The 22,550-nt window shown below is 41.8% G+C and overlaps 1 protein-coding gene across 1 annotated transcript in view; it reads right to left on the bottom strand.

Moving 5' to 3' along the window:
- PLEKHG7 (pleckstrin homology and RhoGEF domain containing G7) overlaps positions 1 to 22,550 on the bottom strand; it is a 68,763-nt gene that overhangs the window by 26,487 nt on the left and 19,726 nt on the right. Inside the window, exons 2-6 of the mRNA XM_018049016.1 lie at positions 19,546 to 19,672; positions 17,421 to 17,516; positions 11,629 to 11,724; positions 10,677 to 10,778; positions 7,272 to 7,385 (exon numbers count right to left, since the gene is read on the bottom strand). Of these exons, the coding sequence (XP_017904505.1) occupies positions 7,272 to 7,385; positions 10,677 to 10,778; positions 11,629 to 11,724; positions 17,421 to 17,516; positions 19,546 to 19,672 (535 nt within the window). The remainder of the gene's footprint in view (positions 1 to 7,271; positions 7,386 to 10,676; positions 10,779 to 11,628; positions 11,725 to 17,420; positions 17,517 to 19,545; positions 19,673 to 22,550) is intronic.

Genomic DNA, 22,550 nt, shown 5'->3' with positions numbered 1-22,550 from the left:
GTTTATCAATGAATTCGGTAAAATTGCAGGACACAAAATTACGCACAGAAATCTGTTGCATTTCTATAAACTAACAACAAAAGACCAGAAAGACAAATTAGAGAAACAATCTCATTTACCACTGCATCAAAAAGAATAAAATACCTAGGAATAAACCTACCTAAAGAGCCAAAAGATCTGTATTCTAAAAACTATAAGATGCTGATATAAGAAATCAAAGATGACATAAACAGATGGAAAGATACAGTATGTTCTTGGACTGGAAGAAGCTATATTATCAAAATGACTATATGACCCCAAAGCAATCTACAGATTGAGTGCAATCACTATCAAATTACCAGTGGCATTTTTTATAGAACTAGAACAAAAAATTTTATAATTTGTATGGAACACAAAAGATCCCAAATGGCCAAAACAATCTTGATAAAGAAAAATGAAACTGGAAGAATCAGACTCCCCGGCTGCAGACTATACTACAAAGCTACAGTCATCAAAACAGTATGGTGCTGGCACAAAAACAAATACACGGATTAATGGAGCATGATAGAAAGCAGAAATAAACCCATGCACTATGGTCAATTACTCTTTGACAAAGGAGGCAAGAGTATACAATGGAGAAAATATAGTCTCTTCAGCAAATGGTGTTGGGAAAGCTGGACAGCTACATGTAAATCAATGAGGTTAGCACACTCCCTTACACCCTACACAAAAATAAACTTGAAATGGCTTAATGACTTAAATATAAGAAAAAAAAAGTAAATATAAGATAGGACACCATAAAAATCCTAAAAGGGAACACAGAAAAAACATTCTCTGATATAAACTGTAACAATGTTTTCTTAGGACAAGTCTCCTAAACCAACAGAAATAAAAATAAAAATAAACCAATGGGACCTTATCAAACTTATAAGCTCTGATAACCAACAAGGTCCTACTGTGCAGCACAGGACACTATATTCAATATCTCATAATAAATTATAATAGAAAAGAATATAAAAAAGTATTATATATATGTAAAACTGAATCACTCTGCTGCACACCAGAAATACATTGCAAATTAACTATATATAATAAGCAAAAAGTAAATTTACACATAAATCTTATAATTTATAAAATTATACTGATATGATTTATATATAAATTGTCAAGAATCCAATGTGTTCAGGGGAAGAGTGAAATGGATTGAGGGGCCCAAATAAAACCTTGTTCTCCTCATTAACCTGTCTTGGTGGGATGCAACCACGGTCTTGGACACCCATTATTCTTGGGAACTTGGGAAATTTACTTAGGTCCTCTAAACCTCTTCTGTGAAATGTGGATAACAAGAGTTGCCGTAACCGGGTGATGAGAGATTTTAAGGAGATAATCCCACACAGTGCTGACAACAATGCCTGACATGTCTTGAATATTCAGTCCACACAGATTTGTCAGCAACTGCTAACCAAGCAAAGACTAAGAGCCCTGGTACCGAGTTCCCAGGGTCTTGCTTTCTGGCTTTTTGGGGCTGTGTTGGAGCGCCTTTTTTGGGTGTCTTCTTTACACTGTGTGGGCTTTCTCCGGTTGCGGCAAGCAGGGGCCAGTCCCTAGTTGCTGTGTGTGGGCTTCTCATTGGGGTGGCTTCTCTTGTGAAGCACGGGCTCCAGGGAGCTTGGGCTTAGATGCCCTGTGGCATGTGGGCTCTTCCCACTTCAGGAATCAAACCTATGTCCCCCGCATTGGCAGGCAGATTCTTAACCGCTGGACCACCAGGGAAGTCCCCCAGTGTCTTTCTCTGCATCACTTTGACTGACTTTGAAAAAGTGAGGGAAATTCTACTCTTGTCAATGCCCATAAAAATAATGTACAGGTATTTACAAAAACCAGCCCCACATGGTGTAGAGAGTAAATTCACCCCAGTGCAATCAGAGCCCAATTCCAGGCAGTCCATAAAATGACAAAGATGTTAAGTGAAAGTGTGTTAGTTGCTCAATTGTGTCTGACTCTGTGACCTGATGGACTGTAGCCCACCAGGCTCCTCTGTCCATGGAATTCTCCAGGCAAGAATACTGGAGTGAGTGGCCATTCCCTTCTCCAAGGATCTTCCTGACCCAGGGAATGAACCTGGGTCTCCTGCACTGCAGGCAGATTTTTTTATTGTCTGAGCCACCAGCTGCTAACTGCTAAGTCACTTCAGTCGTGTCCGACTCTGTGTGACCCCATAGACGGCAGCCCACCGGGCTCTCCCGTCCCTGGGATTCTCCAGGCAAGAACACTGGAATGGGTTGCCATTTCCTTCTCCAATGCATGAAAGTGAAAAGGGAAAGGGAAGTCGCTCAGTCGTGTCCGACTCTTCGCGACCCCATGGACTGCAGCCTACTAGGCTCCTCCATCCATGGGATTTTCCAGGCAAGAGTACTGGAGTGGGGGTGCCATCGCCTTCTCCAGACCACAAAGATATTAAGTTTTCCAACAACGTTTATGTCAAAGTTTAGGAGAAAGGTTGTCAGCTTGACAGATTTGAATCCTGCTTGTGCCCTGAACAAACTTTAAGCAAGTTGCTGAATTCTTCTAAGCTCCTGAAAACTGAGGATAACACCAAATCCTACAGGGTTTATTGTGCAGACCGAGAAATCAGAGATGATCAGTACGCAGCATAGTGCCTGGCCATTGCCAAAGCTTGCGAACCAGTCACTTTTAGTATTATCACTTTTGTATTTGTATCATTATTATTGTATGTATAATCAGTATACATTATTATTATTAATTATCTGTGATGAAGTTTTGTTCTGTGCTGTGGAAGGGCTGGGGCTGTGGAAGGCAGATTTACCTCCAAGCCCTCCCAAAGCCTCTCCCTGACCCTTCAACCTTTGTTTCATGATGCTAACGGTTCCTTTGCAACAGGAAGTAGCCCTGAGGAGTTGTAAATAGTCCTGGGTGTAAAGTGCATTGGAGTATTTTGCCTGAAGACCTTTATCCAGGTTCTTTTATTGCCATCTATTGGTCATGTGCTCTTACAAAGGTCACATAACCTCTCTGAGTCTCAGGGACATGTGGAGACACAATGTAATCAACTTCATAGATTTGTGGTAAGATTTAAAAGGATGTTTGAGAAAGTGCTTGGCAAAGCATGATGCTTATAAAAGTATTACATGTTATCAGTACCACAGTGCATCCTCCATTCTTTTTCCTAAATATCTTTTGATGCCATATATATATCTCATACATGTAAACTTCTGTGTCACAATTGTTAAGGGATTTTCCACAGTTATTTGAAAATGGTGTCTGAACCTTGTGCTAGCTTGGGAGGGAGAGGAATGAACCTGGATTCTCCCCAGACTGGGGAGGAGTCTGGAAGACTCTGCCAAGGAGTCTCATCCAACAGCTTCCAGGGACAAGGTCTGCAATAAGATTATTCATGAAATCTAATGAGCTTTCGTGTTTTGGTTTGAGTAGCAAAGGAAACACTGAAAGGCTAAAGCTACTAAAATAGGGCCATGGCTCTTCCCAACATCATTCACGTCACGCCCAGGTTTCCTGGCACATTCTGGCCATGGCAAAGATGCTCTGATTCACAGCTTAAAGTTATTGGGAGCTCTGTGTGGTGGCTGTTCCTTCTACGGTTCTGAGGTGATGCTCTGGTAGGTGCTTCTTGCAGCTGCATGGGTTTCTAGAAAGGCAAGGACCATTTTCTTGGGTCATAAAAAGAGCTGTGGCATAATACTGAAAGGTACATTTCAGACTAAAGATATGTCAAAATAAAACCCTCAAAAACAGGCGGGGGCAGGGGAGTGGGTGGTGGTCAAAGGAAGTAGAGAAGTCAAGGAAACTTTTTTCCAGTTTTGCTTATTTGCAAACACTGAAGGTCCTGAGCACAAATCTCCTGTTCCAAAATGGGTGAATTTAACTCAGATGACCATTATGTCTACTACTGTGGGCAAGAATCCCTTAGAAGAAATGGAATAGCCATCATAGTCAACAAAAGAGTCCAAAATGCAGTACCTGGATGCGATTTCAAAAATGACAGAGTGATTTCTGTTCGTTTCCAAGCCCAACCATTCAGTGTCACAGTAATCCAAGTCTATGTCCGACCAGTAATGCTGAAAAGCTGAAGTTGAATGGTTCTGTGAAGACCTACAAGACCTTCCAGAACTAAAATCCAAAAGAGATGTCCTTTTCATTATAGGGGACTGAAATGCAAAAGTAGGGTCAAGAAACACCTGGAGTAACAGGCAAATTTGGCCTTGGAGTATAAAATGAAGCAGGGCAAAGGCTAACAGAGTTTTGCCAAGAGAACACACTGGTCATAGCAAACACCCTCTTCTAACAACACAAGAGGAGATTCTACACATGGACATCACCAATGGTCAATACCGAAATCGGATTATATTCTTTGCAGCCAAAGATGGAGAAGCTCTACACAGTCAGCAAAAACAAACTAGTAGCTGACTGTGGCTCAGTTCATGAACTCCTTACTGCCAAATTCAGACTTAAATTCAAGAAAGTAGGGGAAACCACTTGGAGAAGGAAATGGCAACCCACTCCAGTGTTCTTGCCTGGAGAATCCCAGGGACTGGGGAGCCTGGTGGGCTGCCGTCTATGGGGTCACACAGAGTCAGACATGACTAAAGCAATTTAGCAGCAGCAGGGAAAACCACTATACCATTCAAGTATGACCTAAATCAAATCCCTTACAATTATACAGTGGAAGTGACAAATAAATTCAAGTGATAAGATCTGATAGACAGAGTGCCTGAAGAACCATGGACAGAGGTTCATGACACTGTACAGGAGGCAGTGATCAAGACCATCCCCAAGGGGGAAAAAAGTGCAAAAAGGCAAAATGGTTGTCTGATGAGGTCTTACAAATAGCTGAGAAAAGAAGAGAAGCTAAAGGCAAAAGAGAAAAGGAAAGATAAACCCATTTGAATGCAGAGTTCTAAAGAATAGAAGGAGAGATAAGAAAGCCTTCATAAGTGATCAATGCAAAGAAATAGAGGAAAACAACAGAATGGGAAAGACTAGAGATCTCTTCAAGAAAATGAGAGATACCAAGGGAACATTTCATGCAAAGATGGGTACAATAAAGGACAGAAATGGTTTGGATCTAACAGCAGCAGAAGAGATTAAGAAGAGGTGGCAAGAATACACAGAAGAACTGTACAAAAAAGACCTTCACGACCCAGATAATCAAAACGAGCATCCTGGAATGCAAAGTCAAGCGGGCCTTAGGAAGCATCACTACAAACAAAGTTAGAGAAGGTGATGGAATTCCAGTTGAGCTATTTCAAATCCTAAAAGATGATGCTATGAAAATGCTGCACTCAATATGCCAGCAAATTTGGAAAACTCAGCAGTGGCCATAGGACTGAAAAAGGTCAGTTTTCATTCCAATCCCAAAGAAAGACAATCCAAAGAATGCTCAAACTACTGCACAATTGCACTCATCTCACACACTAGTAAAGTAATGCTCAAAATTCTCCAAGCCAGGCTTCAACAGTACTTGAACCATGAACTTCCAGATGTTCAAGCTGGTTTTAGAAAAGGCAGAGGAACCAGAGATCAAATTGTCAACATCCGCTGGATTATCGAAAAAGTGAGAGAGTTCCAGAAAACCATCTCCTTCTGCTTTATTGACTATGCCAAAGCCTTTGACTGTGTGGATCACAACCAACTGTGGAAAATTCTGGAAGAGATGGGAATACCAGACCACCTGACCTGCCTCCTGAGAAATCTGTATGCAGGTCAGGAAGCAACAGTTAGAACTGGACATGGATGTTTGGGAACACATGTAAGAATTAAAGATTTTAAAATTTAAAAAAATAAAAAAATAAAAAAAAAAATTAAAAAAATTAAAAAAAAAAAAGAACTGGACATGGAACAGCAGACTGGTTCCAAATCGGGAAAGGAATATGTCAAGGCTGTATATTGGCAACCTGCTTATTTAACTTATATTTAGAGTACATCATGAGAAATGCTGGGCTGGAAGAAGCACAAGCTGGAATGAAGACTGCCAGGAGAAATATCAAGAACCTCAGATATGCAGATGACACCACCCTCATGGCAGAAAGCAAAGAAGAACTAAAAAGCTTCTTGATACAAGTAAGAGGAGAGTGAAAAAGTTGGCTTACAGCTCAACATTCAGAAAACTAAGATCATGGCATTTTGTCCCATCACTTCATGGGAAACAGATGGGGAAACAGTTGAAACAGTGACAGACATTATTTTGGAGGGGCTCCAAAATCACTGCAGATGGTGACTGCAGCCATGAAATTAAAAGACGCTTACTCCTTGGAAGGAAAGTTATGACCAACCTAGATAGTATATTAAAAAGCAGAGACATTACTAGGTCTGTCTAGTCAAGGCTATGGTTTTTCCAGTAGCCATGTATGGATGTGAGAGTTGGACTATAAAGAAAGCTGACTGCTGAAGAATTGATGCCTTTAACTGTGGTGTTGGAGAAGACTCTTGAGAGTCCCTTGGACTGTAAGGAGATCCAACCAGTCAATCCTAAAGGAAATAAGTCCTGAATATTCATTAGAAGGACTGATGCTGCAGTTGAAACTCCAATACTTTGGCCACCTGATGCGAAGAACCGACTCATTGGAAAAGACCCTGATGCTGGGAGAGACTGAAGGCGGGAGGAGAGGGGGACGACAGAGGATGAGATGGTTGGATGGCACCACTGACGCGTTGAACATGAGTTTGAGTAAGCTCTGGGAGTTGGTGATGGACAGGGAAGCCCAGCGTGCTGCAGTCTAAGGGGTTGCAAAGAGTCAGACACGACTGAGCGACTGAATAATGCTTGGGAGCCACAGCCGCCATGCTGGACAACTTCAGGGGCAGCCTTTACGCTGTGGGCTATGATGTTCTCTAGGAGGCGCCACTCAAGTAGAATACAATGGTGGTGGTACACCAAGCTTTTGCGCAGTAGGACCTTGCTGGGACCAAATCCTACAAGAGCCAGACATGTATCACAAATAAAGCCTCAATCCTTACTGTAGTTTTCTCACCAATTTTTTCTAAAAACAAACCAGTGGACAAATAAAACATTTTAAATCCCCAGTTAAAATGTCAGGAGGGACATTAGGTGATACAATGTTTCCAGATAAGCACTACTTAAAATCCTAATGCTACAGTGGATTATGTGTTCCTAAGGAAAGCAGGTTTGTAGTTAAAATGTATGCCTGATCATTTATTTTCCTCCTGTTCCATTTAATTTGGGTCTAATAGTTCCTAGTATCTGTTATATCCAAAGAGTCTCAGGAAAAATATAAAAGAAAAAGGTACTTTACTTTTAAATATATTCCAAAGTCATGTCTCTGCTTCAGGCTCTCAAGATAAAAGACAGCAGCCGAGTAGTTCAGGCAGTAGGTCTGGTGGCTCTGACACAGGCTACCCCGGAAATACTGCAAGGGAAGAAGGGCAGGAGAGAGTGAAAGGATGCAAAAGTACAGAGAGACCTTCTCTTCACTTCAGTAACCAAAGCAGGGGAAGCTGGGGACACACCATTATCAACCATGTGTGCATGGAGAGAAGCAGGTGATCGTCAAACACTATTAAACAATGGTATCCCCATAATAAACCATTAACTCCTATATTGGAAAGCTTGATGCTGGAGCCGAAGCTCCGATACTCTGGCCACCCGATGCACAGAGCCAACTCACTGGGAAAGATCCTGATGCTGGGAAAGATTGAGGGCAGGAGGAAAGGGGGTGACAGAGGATGACATGGTTGGATGGCATCACCGATTCAATAGACATGAGTTTGAGCAAACTCAGAACATAGTGAAGGACAGGGAAGCCTGGTGTGCTGCAGTTCATGGGGTCTCAAAGAGTTGGACACAACTTAGTGACTGAATAACTCCTCATCCTCAATAAATTGCCTTTTCTTGCCTGTATTTTTTAAAAAAATTCTATTTGGGACATCTTGATTTAATTTACCCTTTATTTGCACTTATGCTTTGTTGAGGCCCACACAGGTTGCATGGTACCTGGTAACAGACACTGCCTAAGCCTGTGCTCATAGTATGTGATTAAAGTAACAACATCTAACTTTTCATCAAATCTTCTACAAAAATATCCACAAACTGAATTCCCCTGCCAGCTTCTAAAAAACAGTAAAATCTGGGGCACCTCTTTAAATGTACTGTTTCATAGCAAGCATTTTATGTACTTGTTTTACCTATCTGACACTTGCCTTTCCCTTTCTTCACTATTCTTATGTACTGTCTTAAACTTGCTGTAATGACTACACATTCTTAAGTCATATCAAATTTGTATTAGAATAAGCCAGGTGGCCAGTGTGCAAGTACACACATTTACACTACCTAAATTACCACTGAGGGTAGGCCTGGCCATGGGACTTTCTGAGGCTGATGCACGTGAACAGATATGCCAGAAACGTGAAGAGTCAGTGAGCGTTCGGCCTCTTTTACGTCTTGCCCTGGAGGCGCGGTGGTGACATTCCAGGTGGTGGCTGCTCCTTCAGCAGGGGTCCCGCAGTGAGAACAATGAGAAAGCAGGAACACGGCGTGAGTGAGATGTGAACAAGCCACCGAGAGTTGGAGTTTCTTTCCGTGGCACAACCGAATCCAACCTGACGCAGGCCTTTTTAAATTTAGGAAAAACTTCTGCAGCCCACCTTTGTGCCTCTGTAACATATCAGGAAGCATCCGTATATGGCTATCATTATAGACTTTCAGTGAAGAGTCCATGCTTTACTAGGCTATGGTCTGAACAGCTGTGTCCCCCTCAAACTCATATGTTGAATCCTAACCCCCAAGGTGATGGTTTTGGAGGGGGTGGACCCTTCCGGAGACGATGAGGTCCCAAAGGTGAAGCCTCCATGAATGAAATGAATGCCCTTACACAAGAGACTCTGGAGAGCTCTCCGGCCCTCTCCACTATGTGAAGAATACAATGAGAAGTCTGTGATCAGAAGAGGGCCCTGACATGTCCCAGCTGCCACCCTGGTATTGGATGTCCACCCTCTAGAACAGTGAGACATCGATTTCTGTTGTTTACAAGCTACCCAGTTTGTGGCACTTTGTTACACAGAGCCTGGGCAGACTAAGGCAGACTACTTATGTGTTTTGATGAAAAGCTGTTATTTCTTCAGACTATTCACTAAAAACTGAATTAAAAATTATTTTTAGGGGGCCAGGTCTTGTTGCTAACATCAGCCTTCAGATGAATACTCCAGATATGTCTGCCATAGCATCTATGTCCCAAGAGAGCCACAGCTACCCCTCACCCTTGGAGATTCTCCAAGACCAGCAGAGGAACGATATACTTGGATCTATAATGGGTGCTGATGCTCTTTTGTGCTTCTTCCCATCACCATTAGAGGACGATGGCCAGGTTAGTCCAAGGAGCCAAGTGGAGAGAGCCTGCCAGTTGTCCTAGCCCTTGATGGAGTACAGAAATTATCAAGAAAACCAAGGGGACTTCAGACCCTGAACCAACACACATCCAAACAATCATGCTCATTATCTAACTTACTAAGGGCTCTACCCTTTAACAAAAATAAAAAATGTGTAGCATGCAATGGTCCTAAAGAAATAATTTCTGACTCGAAAGGAATTGGGAGATCCTGAGATTTTAGCTAATTATTTCCAACACTTTATATTCTTTCTCCTGTTTTTCAAAGCTTTTCTTATTCTGATGTGCTTTCAAAATTCACTGAAGGATTTCCCCAGCTTATGCCTAGTTTTCTGCTTGTTTTGCCTTCTTAAATAGTCCTTGTTCATATCTCACTTCAAACATCACTGCCTCAGGAAGAATTTCCTAGCTGTAGCTACCTCACCATCTGCCCCAAACTAGAAGTTTCCTTTCATAATATCTATGTATCTTTTTTCCCCAGCACTAACCTCAATTTTACTATATAATCATTGGTGTCATTAGTCAATTAATTTCTTTCCCACTAGAATGAAAACTCCCCCAAAGTAAGGGGTGTGTCTAATTCTGCACATTATCATGTACACGTTATCAGCCCCACACGTAAGTGCTTCGTAATGCACATTACTTTTTCAATTTGGTACTTGCCCTTTGCAAGAACATTAAACATAAACCTGAGTATAATGTTTACAAGTCAATGCATCTTACTCTATATTTTAAAAAATGGATTATAACAACCTAAATCTTGCTAAATGACGATAGATAGAAACAGGATTAAAAGCTCAAAGCAGGGGAGAAAGTTCAAATTATCTACTCAAGGGAAAAAATAGCATTTATCAGACCAGGGGTACAAGTCTTCCTCCTTCCTCCTCCTCTAATACACAGAAGTCTTATTAAGGGTGCTGATGGATTTGAAGGTTTACTTTATTCCTTTCAGAAAGCCTGGCACTTTTGTTAGAACGACTACTGAACCATGTAATTAGCCTGCACAAACTATTGCTGTGAATATTGCTTTAAATCGAAGTCATTTGAAAAACAGACTTGGAAATGGCTTTTCCATGCATGCAGATTTTGTATTAATAAAGCTCACACAGGAGAGATAACAATGGAAAAACAGAATCTGCAACTTATTTTTGAAAATGCTGATTGGTGGAGAAAGGGATGTTTCCCTTGTGGGAGGGTGTTGGCAGAACTTTCCCAGAAATAACAATGATGATGATGGTCGAGGAAATATAAACAATCATCCTGAGAGGTGGGTGAATTTATCACACAGAAGCTGAGATACCCCAAAGAGGATTTTACCTTTGTGAGCACGGAAATAAAATCCAACGATGGTGAAGTCTCACAAATGTCAACGTAGTCCTTGAAGATACGGAGAAGACTGTTCACAAAACCAAAGCTTGTCTAGGGCCAGGGAGAAAGGAAAACACAGTAGGCACACTTGCAGGGCTAAGAAATAAATATCCAGTGAACTTCGAATTTTGTTCCTACAGATGATTCCTACTTCCAAGTTATCTCCCTGGCAAAATTTAAAGATTTATTTTCCTCTACTCTCTAATATATTTTCTTACAAATGAATTCCTGTAGTATCTCTCTTCTCTTCCTTTTTAGAGGAAAGATAGCTTTTATTTATAATATATGTGCTAAAGAACATTCATTTGAGACTAGTCATTTATGATGATGGAGCACTTAGGAATATGTTTTTCTCTTTCTTTGTATTCAACATTATTTACTGAGGAAACTCATGTACCCAACATTACTTATTCAGTCCTTCTATGCACGAGGCACTGTCTGAGGTCTTCTGGATAAAGCAGTAAACAAGATGGGTTCCTGAGTACACACTAGAAAGTATATACTTCTAGAAGGTGTTCCAGAACTTGTACTCTAGAAAAAACATGGAACATTTCCTGACTTTGTGTGTCATTCTTGGACAGAATCCATGCTAATCTTTGTCTCATTCCAATTTTAGTACATGTGCTACTGAACTGAGTATTATGATTATTTTCTTAAGTAACCACAGAAGAATTTTTTGAAATGTTATTGAAGACTAACTGATGGCTGCAATCTATTGGAAAGATTTCCTTCTTATTAACCTGAACTCCAGACTGTAAGATTATGGAGAAGGAATATGGAAGAAACAATATTCCATACGCCAACATGGAATACAAACCACAAAAAGAGAAAAGCATAAATTTTCAGAGTCCTCTGGCGATTTTTAAAACATGGCTACTGGAACCTTTCTACTTTGGCTCACCTGACTTAGCTCCTCCAGGTTTGCAAAAAGTCTCCATAAATCCACATCCAGGAGATATTCATGAGTCTGCAGATATTTTAATGTATTCATGAAGATCTTAAAGAAATAAAACACACATCACTTTCTGCTTTTCAATTTTGATATTTGCCCTTTGCAAGAACATTAGACATAAACCTCCTGAGTATAATTTTAAACAACTTAGAGAGCAGTATTTTCAATGGTTAGGAATTGTGCTAAACACAAATGATGGCATTTAAGCTCCACAGAACACATGGGAAACGTGCTTTTCTGTATGAAGTGGTCGTTGCTGCGTGAGCCCTACCAATATTCCTGTAGAACATAATTTGTTCAAGCAGGCTTTCTCTCCTCCCAGCGCCAGAGAGATCTCCAAGGTTCTCTTCTTGCCAGCAGCACTTACTTGAGACCAAAACAACATTCATTCTCAGTTTTTATTTATTCCTTTCTCTGCAAAATACTTAAATGTCCTTTACTTTCAGGAAATTGAAAAGGGAACTAATGAGTGAATACCTGATAACTGGTAAGATGTTTAGACTTGTATAAAGCCACTAAATATTAATGAAAACATTGAGAGGCTTTAGGTTACTGTTACTTGACTTGATGTTTTCCTACAATAGGAAAACTATAGCAAATCAAGAAAAAAACCACAATCCTCACAGATCACCTGTCCCTCATTCAATAAACTCAAGAGAGATCAATTTATTGAAGTAGGAATACTCTATCAATATAATGAAGCATTCAGAGGGACCAAATAAGTTAAGAATTACAGGTATGAAAAGACTGGGCTTTAGATCACCAACGTTTTCCAATTCCTATTTCGATATTACCTAATCAGTGCAGTAAACGGTTCTTGAACTTGCATCAGAATCATTTAGAGGCCTTGTTAAACCAGAGATTAGTAGGCCCTATGCTAAGCCTTTCTGATTCAGTAGGTCTCTGATGAGATATGAGAATATGGATTTCTAACAAGTTCCCAAGTGATTCTGATGCTGCTGGTTCAGGGACTATGTTTTGAGAACCACTGATTTAGAGCTTCCCACAATCTAGGCAGCACCAGTTGTCTGAAGTCTGTCAATATCTAAGCATTTAAAACATAGCAGAAAGAAACAGAAACCATGACTTCAGATAAACTGGAGACATTTAGAAGAAATCATCTTTGTGCTATAAGATTCTTTGCTTTAACTGTTTACCACAGCCAAGACATGGAAGCAACCTAGATGTCCATCGGCAGACGAATGGGTAAGAAAGCTGTGATACATATACACAATGGAATATTACTCAGCTATTAAAAAGAATGCCTTTGAATCAGTTCTAATGAGGTGGATGAAACTGGAGCCTATTATACATAGTGAATTAAGTCAGAAAGAAAAATACCAATACAGTATATTAACGCACATATATGGAATTTAGAAAGATGGTAATGGTGACCCTATATGGAAGACAGCAACAGAGACACAGGTGTAAAGAACAGACTCTTGGACTCTGGGAGAAGGCGAGGGCGGGATGATTTGAGAGAATAACACTGAAACATGTATATTATCATATGTGAAATAGATCACCAGTCCACGTTTGATGCATGGGACAGGGTGCTCAAGGCTGGTGCACTGGGATGACCCTGAGGGATGGGATGGGGAGGGAGGGTCAGGATGGGGAACACATGTACACCCATGGCTGATTCATGTTAATGTATGGCAAAAACCACCACAATATTGTAAAGTAATTAGCCTCCAATTAAAATAAATTAAAAAATTCTTTGCTTTATAGAATTTTTTGCCATTTAAGAAAAATATTGAGTCTTTCAGTGAATTTGAGTTACAAAATTCCAATTTATAAGCAACTTTGGGAAATTTATATGGATTGTGTAAAGGGAGGTATTTATAAACTCCAAATACCAGGGAGAGGGGTTGAAAATAAACACTAATTGAGCTTCTTTTCAACATAAAATGCTAATTTAAAAAGCTTGTGTAGTTGACAGCGGGACAGGAAGTTCCGTTTTGTTTACTAGGGCAGAGGAAGGCAGTGGAGCTCATGAGGTGAGTGCTCTGCAGTGAACATCTACTGGTTCCCACTCAGCCCCAGTGCTCCCCTTTCCCTAACATTATCCCAGTTGTCACCTCAGTATCTGCCCTTCCTCACTCCTTGAATGTGATCGCCTTAAGACAATGAGCACCCTCCTTAACATGGTAGCTGGTTCAACACTGTGCATGTGACTTAAACCAGTCTAAACTGAACGAAGATCAAGACTCTGGCTGTGAATGTTAAGAAATGATTTCTGCCTCTTTCTCTCCCCTCCCTCCCCTTTCTATTTCTTACTCTCTCCATAGCCTCAAGGACAACAGCCACTCTGTGACTATAACAGAAGCTGGCCATAGGATGAAGCTCAGACCATGGAAGGCAGGGATGAGAGACGAAAAGAGTCCTTGATTTTGAGCCCCTTGATCAAGCCAACCTTGTATTCTCTCTCAACTCTGGGCTTTATGGTTACATGGGTCAATAACATACAGTCTTACTTAACTAGTTTTCTGTATCCTAACTGAAACAATCTCCAAGTTTTATCTTTCTAAGTGTCTTTGCTGTTTATATTCTGCTGGTAAAGTGCTTAGCAACGACTGACACAATAAACATTACTTACAGTAAATAACTATCATTTGTATAGCACTTGGGATTTCTCAAAGGAAATTAATCTGGTCATCACAGTGATCACATCTGACGGCACTGTCATCCCTCTTGTAGCTTAGAACAGGAATAACAAAAGACATGCTGTGGGATAAATCAGGTCTGCTACCCATTTTTGTAAATAAGATATCATTTTAACACAGCCACACACATTTCTTTACAAATTATCTGTAGCTTCTTTTGTACTGCAACAGAAGAGCTGAGTAGTTGCAATAAAGACCACAAGGTTGGCAAAGCCCCAAATACTTACTATCTGGACCTTGACAGAAAGAATCTTCAGTTTTATGATATGGAAGACTAGACTTTCTTAAGTGCACAAGGCAAGTCAGAGGCAGACCTACGACTTGAACTCATGTCTCCCAACACAGTGCCTTTTCCTGGGTATGAGAGATGCCAGGATTTAAAAGTGCTTATGGGCAGAGGCCAGGAGAAATATCAATAACCTCAGATATGCAGATGATACCACCCTTATGGCAGAAAGTGAAGAGGAACTCAAAAGCCTCTTGATGAAAGTGAAAGAGGAGAGTGAAAAAGTTGGCTTAAAGCTCAACATTCAGAAAACTAAGATCATGGCATCTGGCCCCATCACGTCATGGGAAATAGATGGGGAAACAGTAGAAACAGTGTCAGACTTTATTTTGGGGGGCTCCAAAATCACTGCAGATGGTGATTGCAGCCATGAAATTAAAAGATGCTTACTCCTTGGAAGGAAAGTTATGACCAACCTAGGTAGCATATTGAAAAGCAGAGACATTACTTTGCCAACAAAGGTCCGTCTAGTCAAGGCTATGGTTTTTCCAGTGGTTATGTATGGATGTGAGAGTTGGACTGTGAAGAAAGCTGAGAGCTGAAGAATTGATGCTTTTGAAGTGTGGTGTTGGAGAAGACTCTTGAGAGTCACTTGGACTGCAAGGAGATCCAACCAGTCCATTCTAGGGCTGGTGCTTGGGGCTGGTGCACTGGGATAACCCAGAGAGATGGTATGGGGAGGGAGGTGGGAGAGGGGTTCAGGATTGGGAACTCATGTACACCCGTGGCGGATTCATGTTGATGTATGGCAAAACCAATACAGTATTGTAAAATAAAGTAAAAGAAAAAATAATAATAAAGGAGATCAGCCTTGGGTGTTCTTTGGAAGGAATGATGCTAAAGCTGAAACTCCAATACTTTGGCCACCTCATGCGAAGAGTTGACTCATTGGAAAAGACTCTGATGCTGGGAGGGACTGGGGGCAGGAGGAGAAGGGGACGACAGAGGATGAGATGGTTGGATGGCATCTGGACTCGATGGAGGTGAGTTTGAGTGAACTCCGGGAGATGGTGATGGACAGGGAGGCCTGGTGTGCTGTGATTCATGGGGTTGCAAAGAGTCGGACACGACTGAGCGACTGAACTGAACTGAACTGATGGGCAGAGGCAACCTTGGGAGCAATGTGGCCCATCCTCCCCTGTGGTCTTAGAAGGCATTTTCTCCCGTCCTATCCCTTGCCCTGTGGTTCTTCTACAAGGAGCTCTCTGCTTAGAGCCTCCCCAGATCAGGACCAGTGCACTGTACAACTTCAGGGGCACCATTTTCATGACAGACATCATGAACACACTGTATAATCCAAGCCCCTTGTGTTACATATGGATGGTTGTCCTGGAAATCTATGACCGTGGCTCCATAGCTGACAAAATGCCTGGCACCGATCATAAGGGAGTAAAAGAGCCCGAAGAGCAAGCTGACCAGAGATGGAATGGCTGCCTTGAGGGTGGCTGTGAGCTTCCTGACTTGACGAGTGTGTAAACACAGGGTGCGAATCAGGCAGAAGAGATTCAGACAGCACATGGGCAGCTGGACTAGTTTACTGAGAAGGTCTCACCCAATCCTCAGAGTCTATGTTTAAGAAAAGAATGAAGAGAACCCAAGTTGCAGATAACCAAAGATAAATAAAATTTCCTTAATATCCCCTGAAAGAGGGGAGCCACCCACCTTTCTTCAGCATGGAAAAAAGGAACAAGTCCCCAAAGAACCAATGTTTTCCATCTAACAAAAATTAAAGCCAGCATTACCATCTTAAGAACTAATAAATGGTCCAAAAAATAAGTGCATTCACTCGTGAAGAGTTCCCACACAGCCTCTTGCTGCTTTCTCAAGTCTGATTGATTAGTAGGAAGTTTCTGATGCATTTCCATGACTTCACTCCAGGTCTTATCCTGCATGTGGGAGGAAAAAGAGAGAACAAACGTTTCCACCTTGATGGGCTGACCTGTTGTCCTTTCTTGGACTTGTACTGCAGCAGAAACAAGCAATCTCCCAAATCATGATCTCCCATTTCAAGCCCCAAGCGCCCCTCTGGATGAAAGCGAAAAAGCGAAAGTGTTAGTTGCTCAGTCCTGTCTGACCTTTTGGGATCCCATGGACTGCAGTCTACCAGGTTCCTAGGACCATGGAATTCTCCAATTGGAGTGGGCAGACATTCCCTTCCTCAGGCGATCTTTTCAACTCAGGGATTGATCTTCCTGACCCAGAGATTGAACCCGGGTCTCCTGCATTGCAGGCAGATTTTTTACTGTCTGAGTCACCAGGAAGCCCATCCCTCTGGGCAGAGTTACCCAAACCACAGTCCTCTCTGCACGAGTTTGGGATATCAATTCCTCCCATGCATGGGATGGACATGTTATTTACAGTTTAAAAAGAATCCCAAACCCAGAATTGGGAAATCTGATCCAGATTCCACTAGTAACACTTGCTGAAATTAACTACCGAAGAATCATGAAATGAGAGTTTAAAGAGACCATCAGAAATTGTCTTATAAAAACCAGCTTATTTTTCAAATGAGGAAATGAAGGCCCAGTGAGGGGAAGAACTGTAACAACTATTAACATTTGTGTAGGACTTCTTGGTCTACAAAGGACTCTCATGTCCATTACTTTATTTAAGATAAAATGACTTCCCCGAGGTTTCAATGTGCTTTACAGAGAGCAGACCTCCTTCTACCCCGGTCTGGGCTTCTCTCCTGCACTTTGCTATTATTATGAACAATGCAATAATCTGATATCTTATAATACTGACAAAAATAAAAAAAGAAGCCACACAGAAAGCAAATCAGGAGATACCTTCAGGGTGTGGAACTCATAGTCCCTGAAGTCTGTAATCTTCAAAGAGGACAGGCAGTCTTCCAGATCAGATATATGCTTGTTCTTGTCTTTGCCCTGCTAAGAGATTGTAAGAACAGGATTTTCAAATTTGAATTCGTTTAGTGATACGCCTCTGGTAGCCTCAGCATCTTTGTTTCATGGTCCCGCATGCAGGAGATCAGGCTGCGCAGTTTGTCTATGAACCACTAACAGGTGAAAAGCCATTTCTGAGCCAGAGTCTGACCCACAGGAGTTCAGAATATCAGACATGGAGGAGAAAGGCTGGTGAACATGGCTGATTCAAACCTCTCATTTTACTAATTAAAAAAAAAAAGCTGGCGCCATATAAGCAGAACTGCCATATAGCAATTAGATGGATTTCTGTCTACTGTGCGTCCTACAAAAGTTAGTCCTTCAGAGTCGAACTTTTCTGATAGACTTTACCATCAGAAGCGGCCTTGGAGATCTTAGTTCAACCCCTCATTTAGCAGATGACTAAGTAAAGTCCAGAGTATTAAAGGAACTTCTCAGTACAGTAATTCTCAACTGGAGAATACTAGGATATGCTAGAAACTCTAGTTTCCTTAGATTGGAACACCTACTTATTTTTGTTATAATTTTTATTTTAAATAATATTAGTTAAAAGAATCAGGTTCAAAGGTAATATGTGTTTGTTGCAGAAAACCTGAGAAACAAAACCACAAAGAAAAGCAAAGTTACCTGTAATCTCCACTGGCTCCCCCTACCCTCAGGTAATTATTGAAAACACTTTTCTTATTGTATTTATAATTAATTTTTAATGGTATCACATTCATCTATCCTTTTGAAACTTACTGTATTGTGACTTTAATTTTTCTGACTCATTCACTATTCTCTTGCAACATCATGAATTACTCATTTTAAGAGTTCATTTTAGCAACTACACCAGGAAGAAGCTATCAAATAACAATGTGAGGCTCTCTAACGTCAACTTGGCTGCCTTTTAGATAAATGTTTATCACAAACAACATTTTAACTTGCTGTATTGCTTCAGGGTGCATGATGCTGGCGTGGATCTAAGCAGTTTGGTGGACATCACTCAACTTTAGGTAAAGGAGCCAGAGAAGGAAAGCTTATCTGCTATTGTGGGGATGCAGCTCCCTGTGTGTCGGAAAGACAGCCCTGAAATAATTTCAGAAAGTGCTAAAGGACCATGGCTTAATTCTCTGCTAGGGTTATGGCACCAAAACAAGAAACTTATTAGAGACTTATTAACTTCATAGTAGCAGAGAAATCTTGGAGCTGGTTGGGGACCTCCTACAGCAATTGGGACATGTGCCTTGTGTTGATGTCTGAAACCATAGTGACTGATGTTGTGTAAATTAAAAATCAGCAGTCAGTTGGGAAATAAGGAAGCTGAGGCAATGGAAGACGCATCAGACATGGGGCAAGTGGGCGCCAGCCGTCTACCTTGAAGAACACTCACTGTGGCTTTCCAAGGATCTGCCCAACCTCCTGACCAAAGTGCTTGGTGGATATGATAGTGAGAAGGGAAGGGACAGTCCTCTCAAAGGAAACATTAACTATTCAGAGTTACTGATCCACTGCTGGAAGCTGTGCTCCTTCCTCTATGATGGCGCTGGCTTCTGGTGGAGAGGCAATGAGATGTCAAAGGGATTTGAGAGAATATAGAAGATAAAGAAAATAAGTCAAGGCTAATTCTCAGGGCTCAAATTTAATAACTAAGAGGTGGGAGGACTTTCAAGATGGTGGAGGAATAGGACAGGGAGATCAACTTCCTCCCCACAAATACATCAAAAATACATCTGCATGCAGATGAACTCATACAGAATACATTCTGAATGCTGGCGGGAGATCCCTGACTTCCAAAAAGGCAAGCCAATCTTCTCAGAATGAGGTAGGGAAAAAGATAAACATTAAAAAAAAAAGGATTTTGGGACAGGGACCAGCATCCTGGGGAGGGAGCTGTGAAGGAGGAAAAGTTCCAACACATTCAGAAACCCCCTCATGGGTGAGGACAAGGGGGAGTTTTGGAACCTCAGAGGGGAATAACGCAACAGGTGCTCAGAAGGCAAAACAGAGAGAATTCACCAGAGTTCGTTACCAAACAGCACTTCCCAGCTGAGGAGTAGCTTGCACTCATGCCCACTGCTGCTAGTGGGGGCTGGGTGCTCAGGCTTAAGGAGCAGGACCCCAGGAAGAGCACCAGTGTTGACTGCTCTGAAGATATTCTGAGAAGGCCAGTATGACACAGCTGAGGCAGTCCAGGTAAAAGACTGCGACTCTCAAGAGAGGCAAGAGATCGTGGCGGCAGGGAGCCTCTAACTCCGTGTGCTGGTGGACTGAAGGAACCCACCTTCAAAACTGATACAGGCGGGATGAGCAAAGCCGTGAGATGCCCAACCCCTGAGGGAGATACACACAGAAGAACTGTGCAAAAAAGGTCTTAATGACCCAGATAACCATGATGGTATAATCACTTCCCTACAGCCAGATATCCTAGAGTGTGAAGTCAAATGGGCCTTAGGAAGCATTACTACGAACGAAGACAGTGGAGGTGATGGAATTTCAACTGGGCTGTTTCAAATCCTAAAAGATGATGCTGTTAAAGTGCTGTGCTCAGTATGCCACAAATTTGGGAAACTCAGCAATGGCCAAAGGACTGGAAAAGGTCACTCTTCATTCCAATCCCAAAGAAGGGCAACACCAAAGAATGTTCAAACTACCATACAATTGCACTCATTTCACTTGCTAGCAAAGTAATGCTCAAAATCCTTCAGGCTAGACTTCAACAATACATGAACCAAGACCTTCCTGAAGTACAACCTGGATTTATAAAAGGCATAAGAATCAGAGATCAATTTACCAACATTTGTTGGATCATAGAAAAAGCAAAGGAATTCCAAAAAAAAAAAAAAAATCTACTTCCGCTTCATTGACGATGCTACAGCCTTTGCTTGTGTAGATTACAACAAACCATGGAAAAGTCTTAGAGATGGAAATAGCAGACCATCTAATCTGCTTCCTGAGAAACTTGTATGCAGGACAGGAAGCAACAGTTAGAATTGGACATGGTTATTTAGCTTATACGCAGAGTACATCATGCAAAATGCCAGGCTGGATGAAGCTCAAACTGGTATAAAGACTGCTGGGAGAAAAATCAACAACTTCAGATATGCAGATGATACCACTCTAACGGCAGAAACTGAAGAGGAACTCAAGAACCTCTTGATGAGGGTTAAAGAGGAGAGTGAAAAACTGGCTTGAAATTTAACATTCAAAAAAACTAAGATAATGGCATCCGGTCCCATCACTTCATGGCAAATAGATGAGGAAACAATGGAAACAGTGACAGACAGGGCTTGGGCTCCAAAATTATTGCAGATGGTGACTGCAACCATGAAATTAAAACATGGTTGCTCCTTGGAAGAAAAGCTATGACAAATCTAGACAGCATATTCAAATGCAGAGACATCACTTGGCCGACACAAGTCCATATGGTCAAAGCTATGGTTTTTCTAGTACTCATATATGGATGTGAGAGTTGGACCATAAAGAAGGCTGAGCACCCAAGAACTGATGCTTTCGAACTGTGGTGCTGGAGAAGACACTTGAGAGTCCCTTGGACAGCAAGGAGATCCAACCAGTCAATCCTACAGAAAACCAACCCTGAATATTCATTGGAAGGACTGATGCTGAAGCTCCAATACTTTGGCTACTTGATGTGGAAAGCCGTCTCAATGGAAAAGACCCTGATGCTGGGAAAGATTGAGGCCAAGAGGAGAAGGGGGTGACAGAGGATGAGATGGTTAGATGGCATTACTGACTCAAGGAACATGAGTTTGAGCAAACTATGGGAGACAGTGAAGGACAGGAAAGCCTTGTGTGCTGCAGTTAATGGGGTGGCAAAGAGTCGGACACAACTTAGTGACTGAACAAGAGGTAGATATGCCTGGCCAAAGCCACCACCTATGCCAGTGAGCACCAGCGGCAGAACTAGACGCAATGCAGTTTATGATCCCAGAGTGGGGAAGGCAAGCCAATGGCCACTGCCAAAGCCAAGAAGGCGGCCTGAGGCAGGGGACAAAATACGGCTGCTGCGGTCCCAACGCTAGAGGTAGCAGCTGTCATCAGGCTGTGAGCCTGCACAGGTTACAACCCCTACCTTCCTGGGAGCCTATGCAACTTAGCTCTGCGGAGAGACACGAGACCCAGGGCCAATCCTTCTGGGAGAGGGCACGGCCCACCTCAGACTGTGGAAACTTCCCACAGGCTGCCGTAGGCACTCCCTGTCTGAGGCTTCCAAAGGCCTTCTTCCTCCCAGCCCGACTGAGCAAGTGAGTCTTAATGAGCTGCTACTTCTGTCCCCTCTGGTCTAGGTGGGGAAGACACTTGAGGGTGGCCTACAAACAGAGGTGGGCCCCAAACCAAAGTGGAGCACCAGGGGCTGTGTGAATAAAACAGAGGAGGGGGATTCCCTCCTGTAGCCATAGGTGCAGGAAATTAAATCTCTGCAATTAGCTTTAGACTCTGGACGTTGGGGGCAATTGTGGATTTGGGGAGCAAGTACAGGGGAGAATAAGGCCAGATCTGAATCTGAGCTGACCTCACAGCATCCACAGCAGGTTCAGAGACTTTCCTAAAAATACTGGAGGACTTTCTGAGTAGGCAGATTGTCTGGTAAACACTGTGTGGAGAGGACAACGGAGGACATTCTTCCTATACCACTCTCTCCTTTGGTAATGTTGTTCTTTATTATTCCATTAATTTTTACTTTTTAACTTACCTTTTCCTTTTTAAAAAGCATCTTATTTTTAAATAAACTTACTTTACTTTTCCCCTATTTTTACAGGACTCTTTAGTTGTACTGCATTTCCCCCATATTTTTGATTTTGTCTTTTTGCTAGTCTAGTTTTTAGTATTCATTTTCATTTATAGATTTCTTTATTGGCTTGACTGCTCTCTTTGTTTTTGATTCCTGCTTTTATTCTTTTTTCTCTATTTTCTCTCTTCTCTTTATAAGTCTGTGAGTTTCTTTGGGTGTTCTTGATTGGCGAGTGTTGCTTTCACCAACTGTCTTGGAGTTTTGTCTTCTGTGTGGCCTGTGAA

This window comes from Capra hircus, chromosome 5 (genome assembly GCF_001704415.2).
Source record: "Capra hircus breed San Clemente chromosome 5, ASM170441v1, whole genome shotgun sequence".
In the NCBI taxonomy this organism is placed as follows: Eukaryota; Metazoa; Chordata; class Mammalia; order Artiodactyla; family Bovidae; genus Capra; species Capra hircus.
This window is presented reverse-complemented; position numbering and strand designations above follow the sequence as displayed.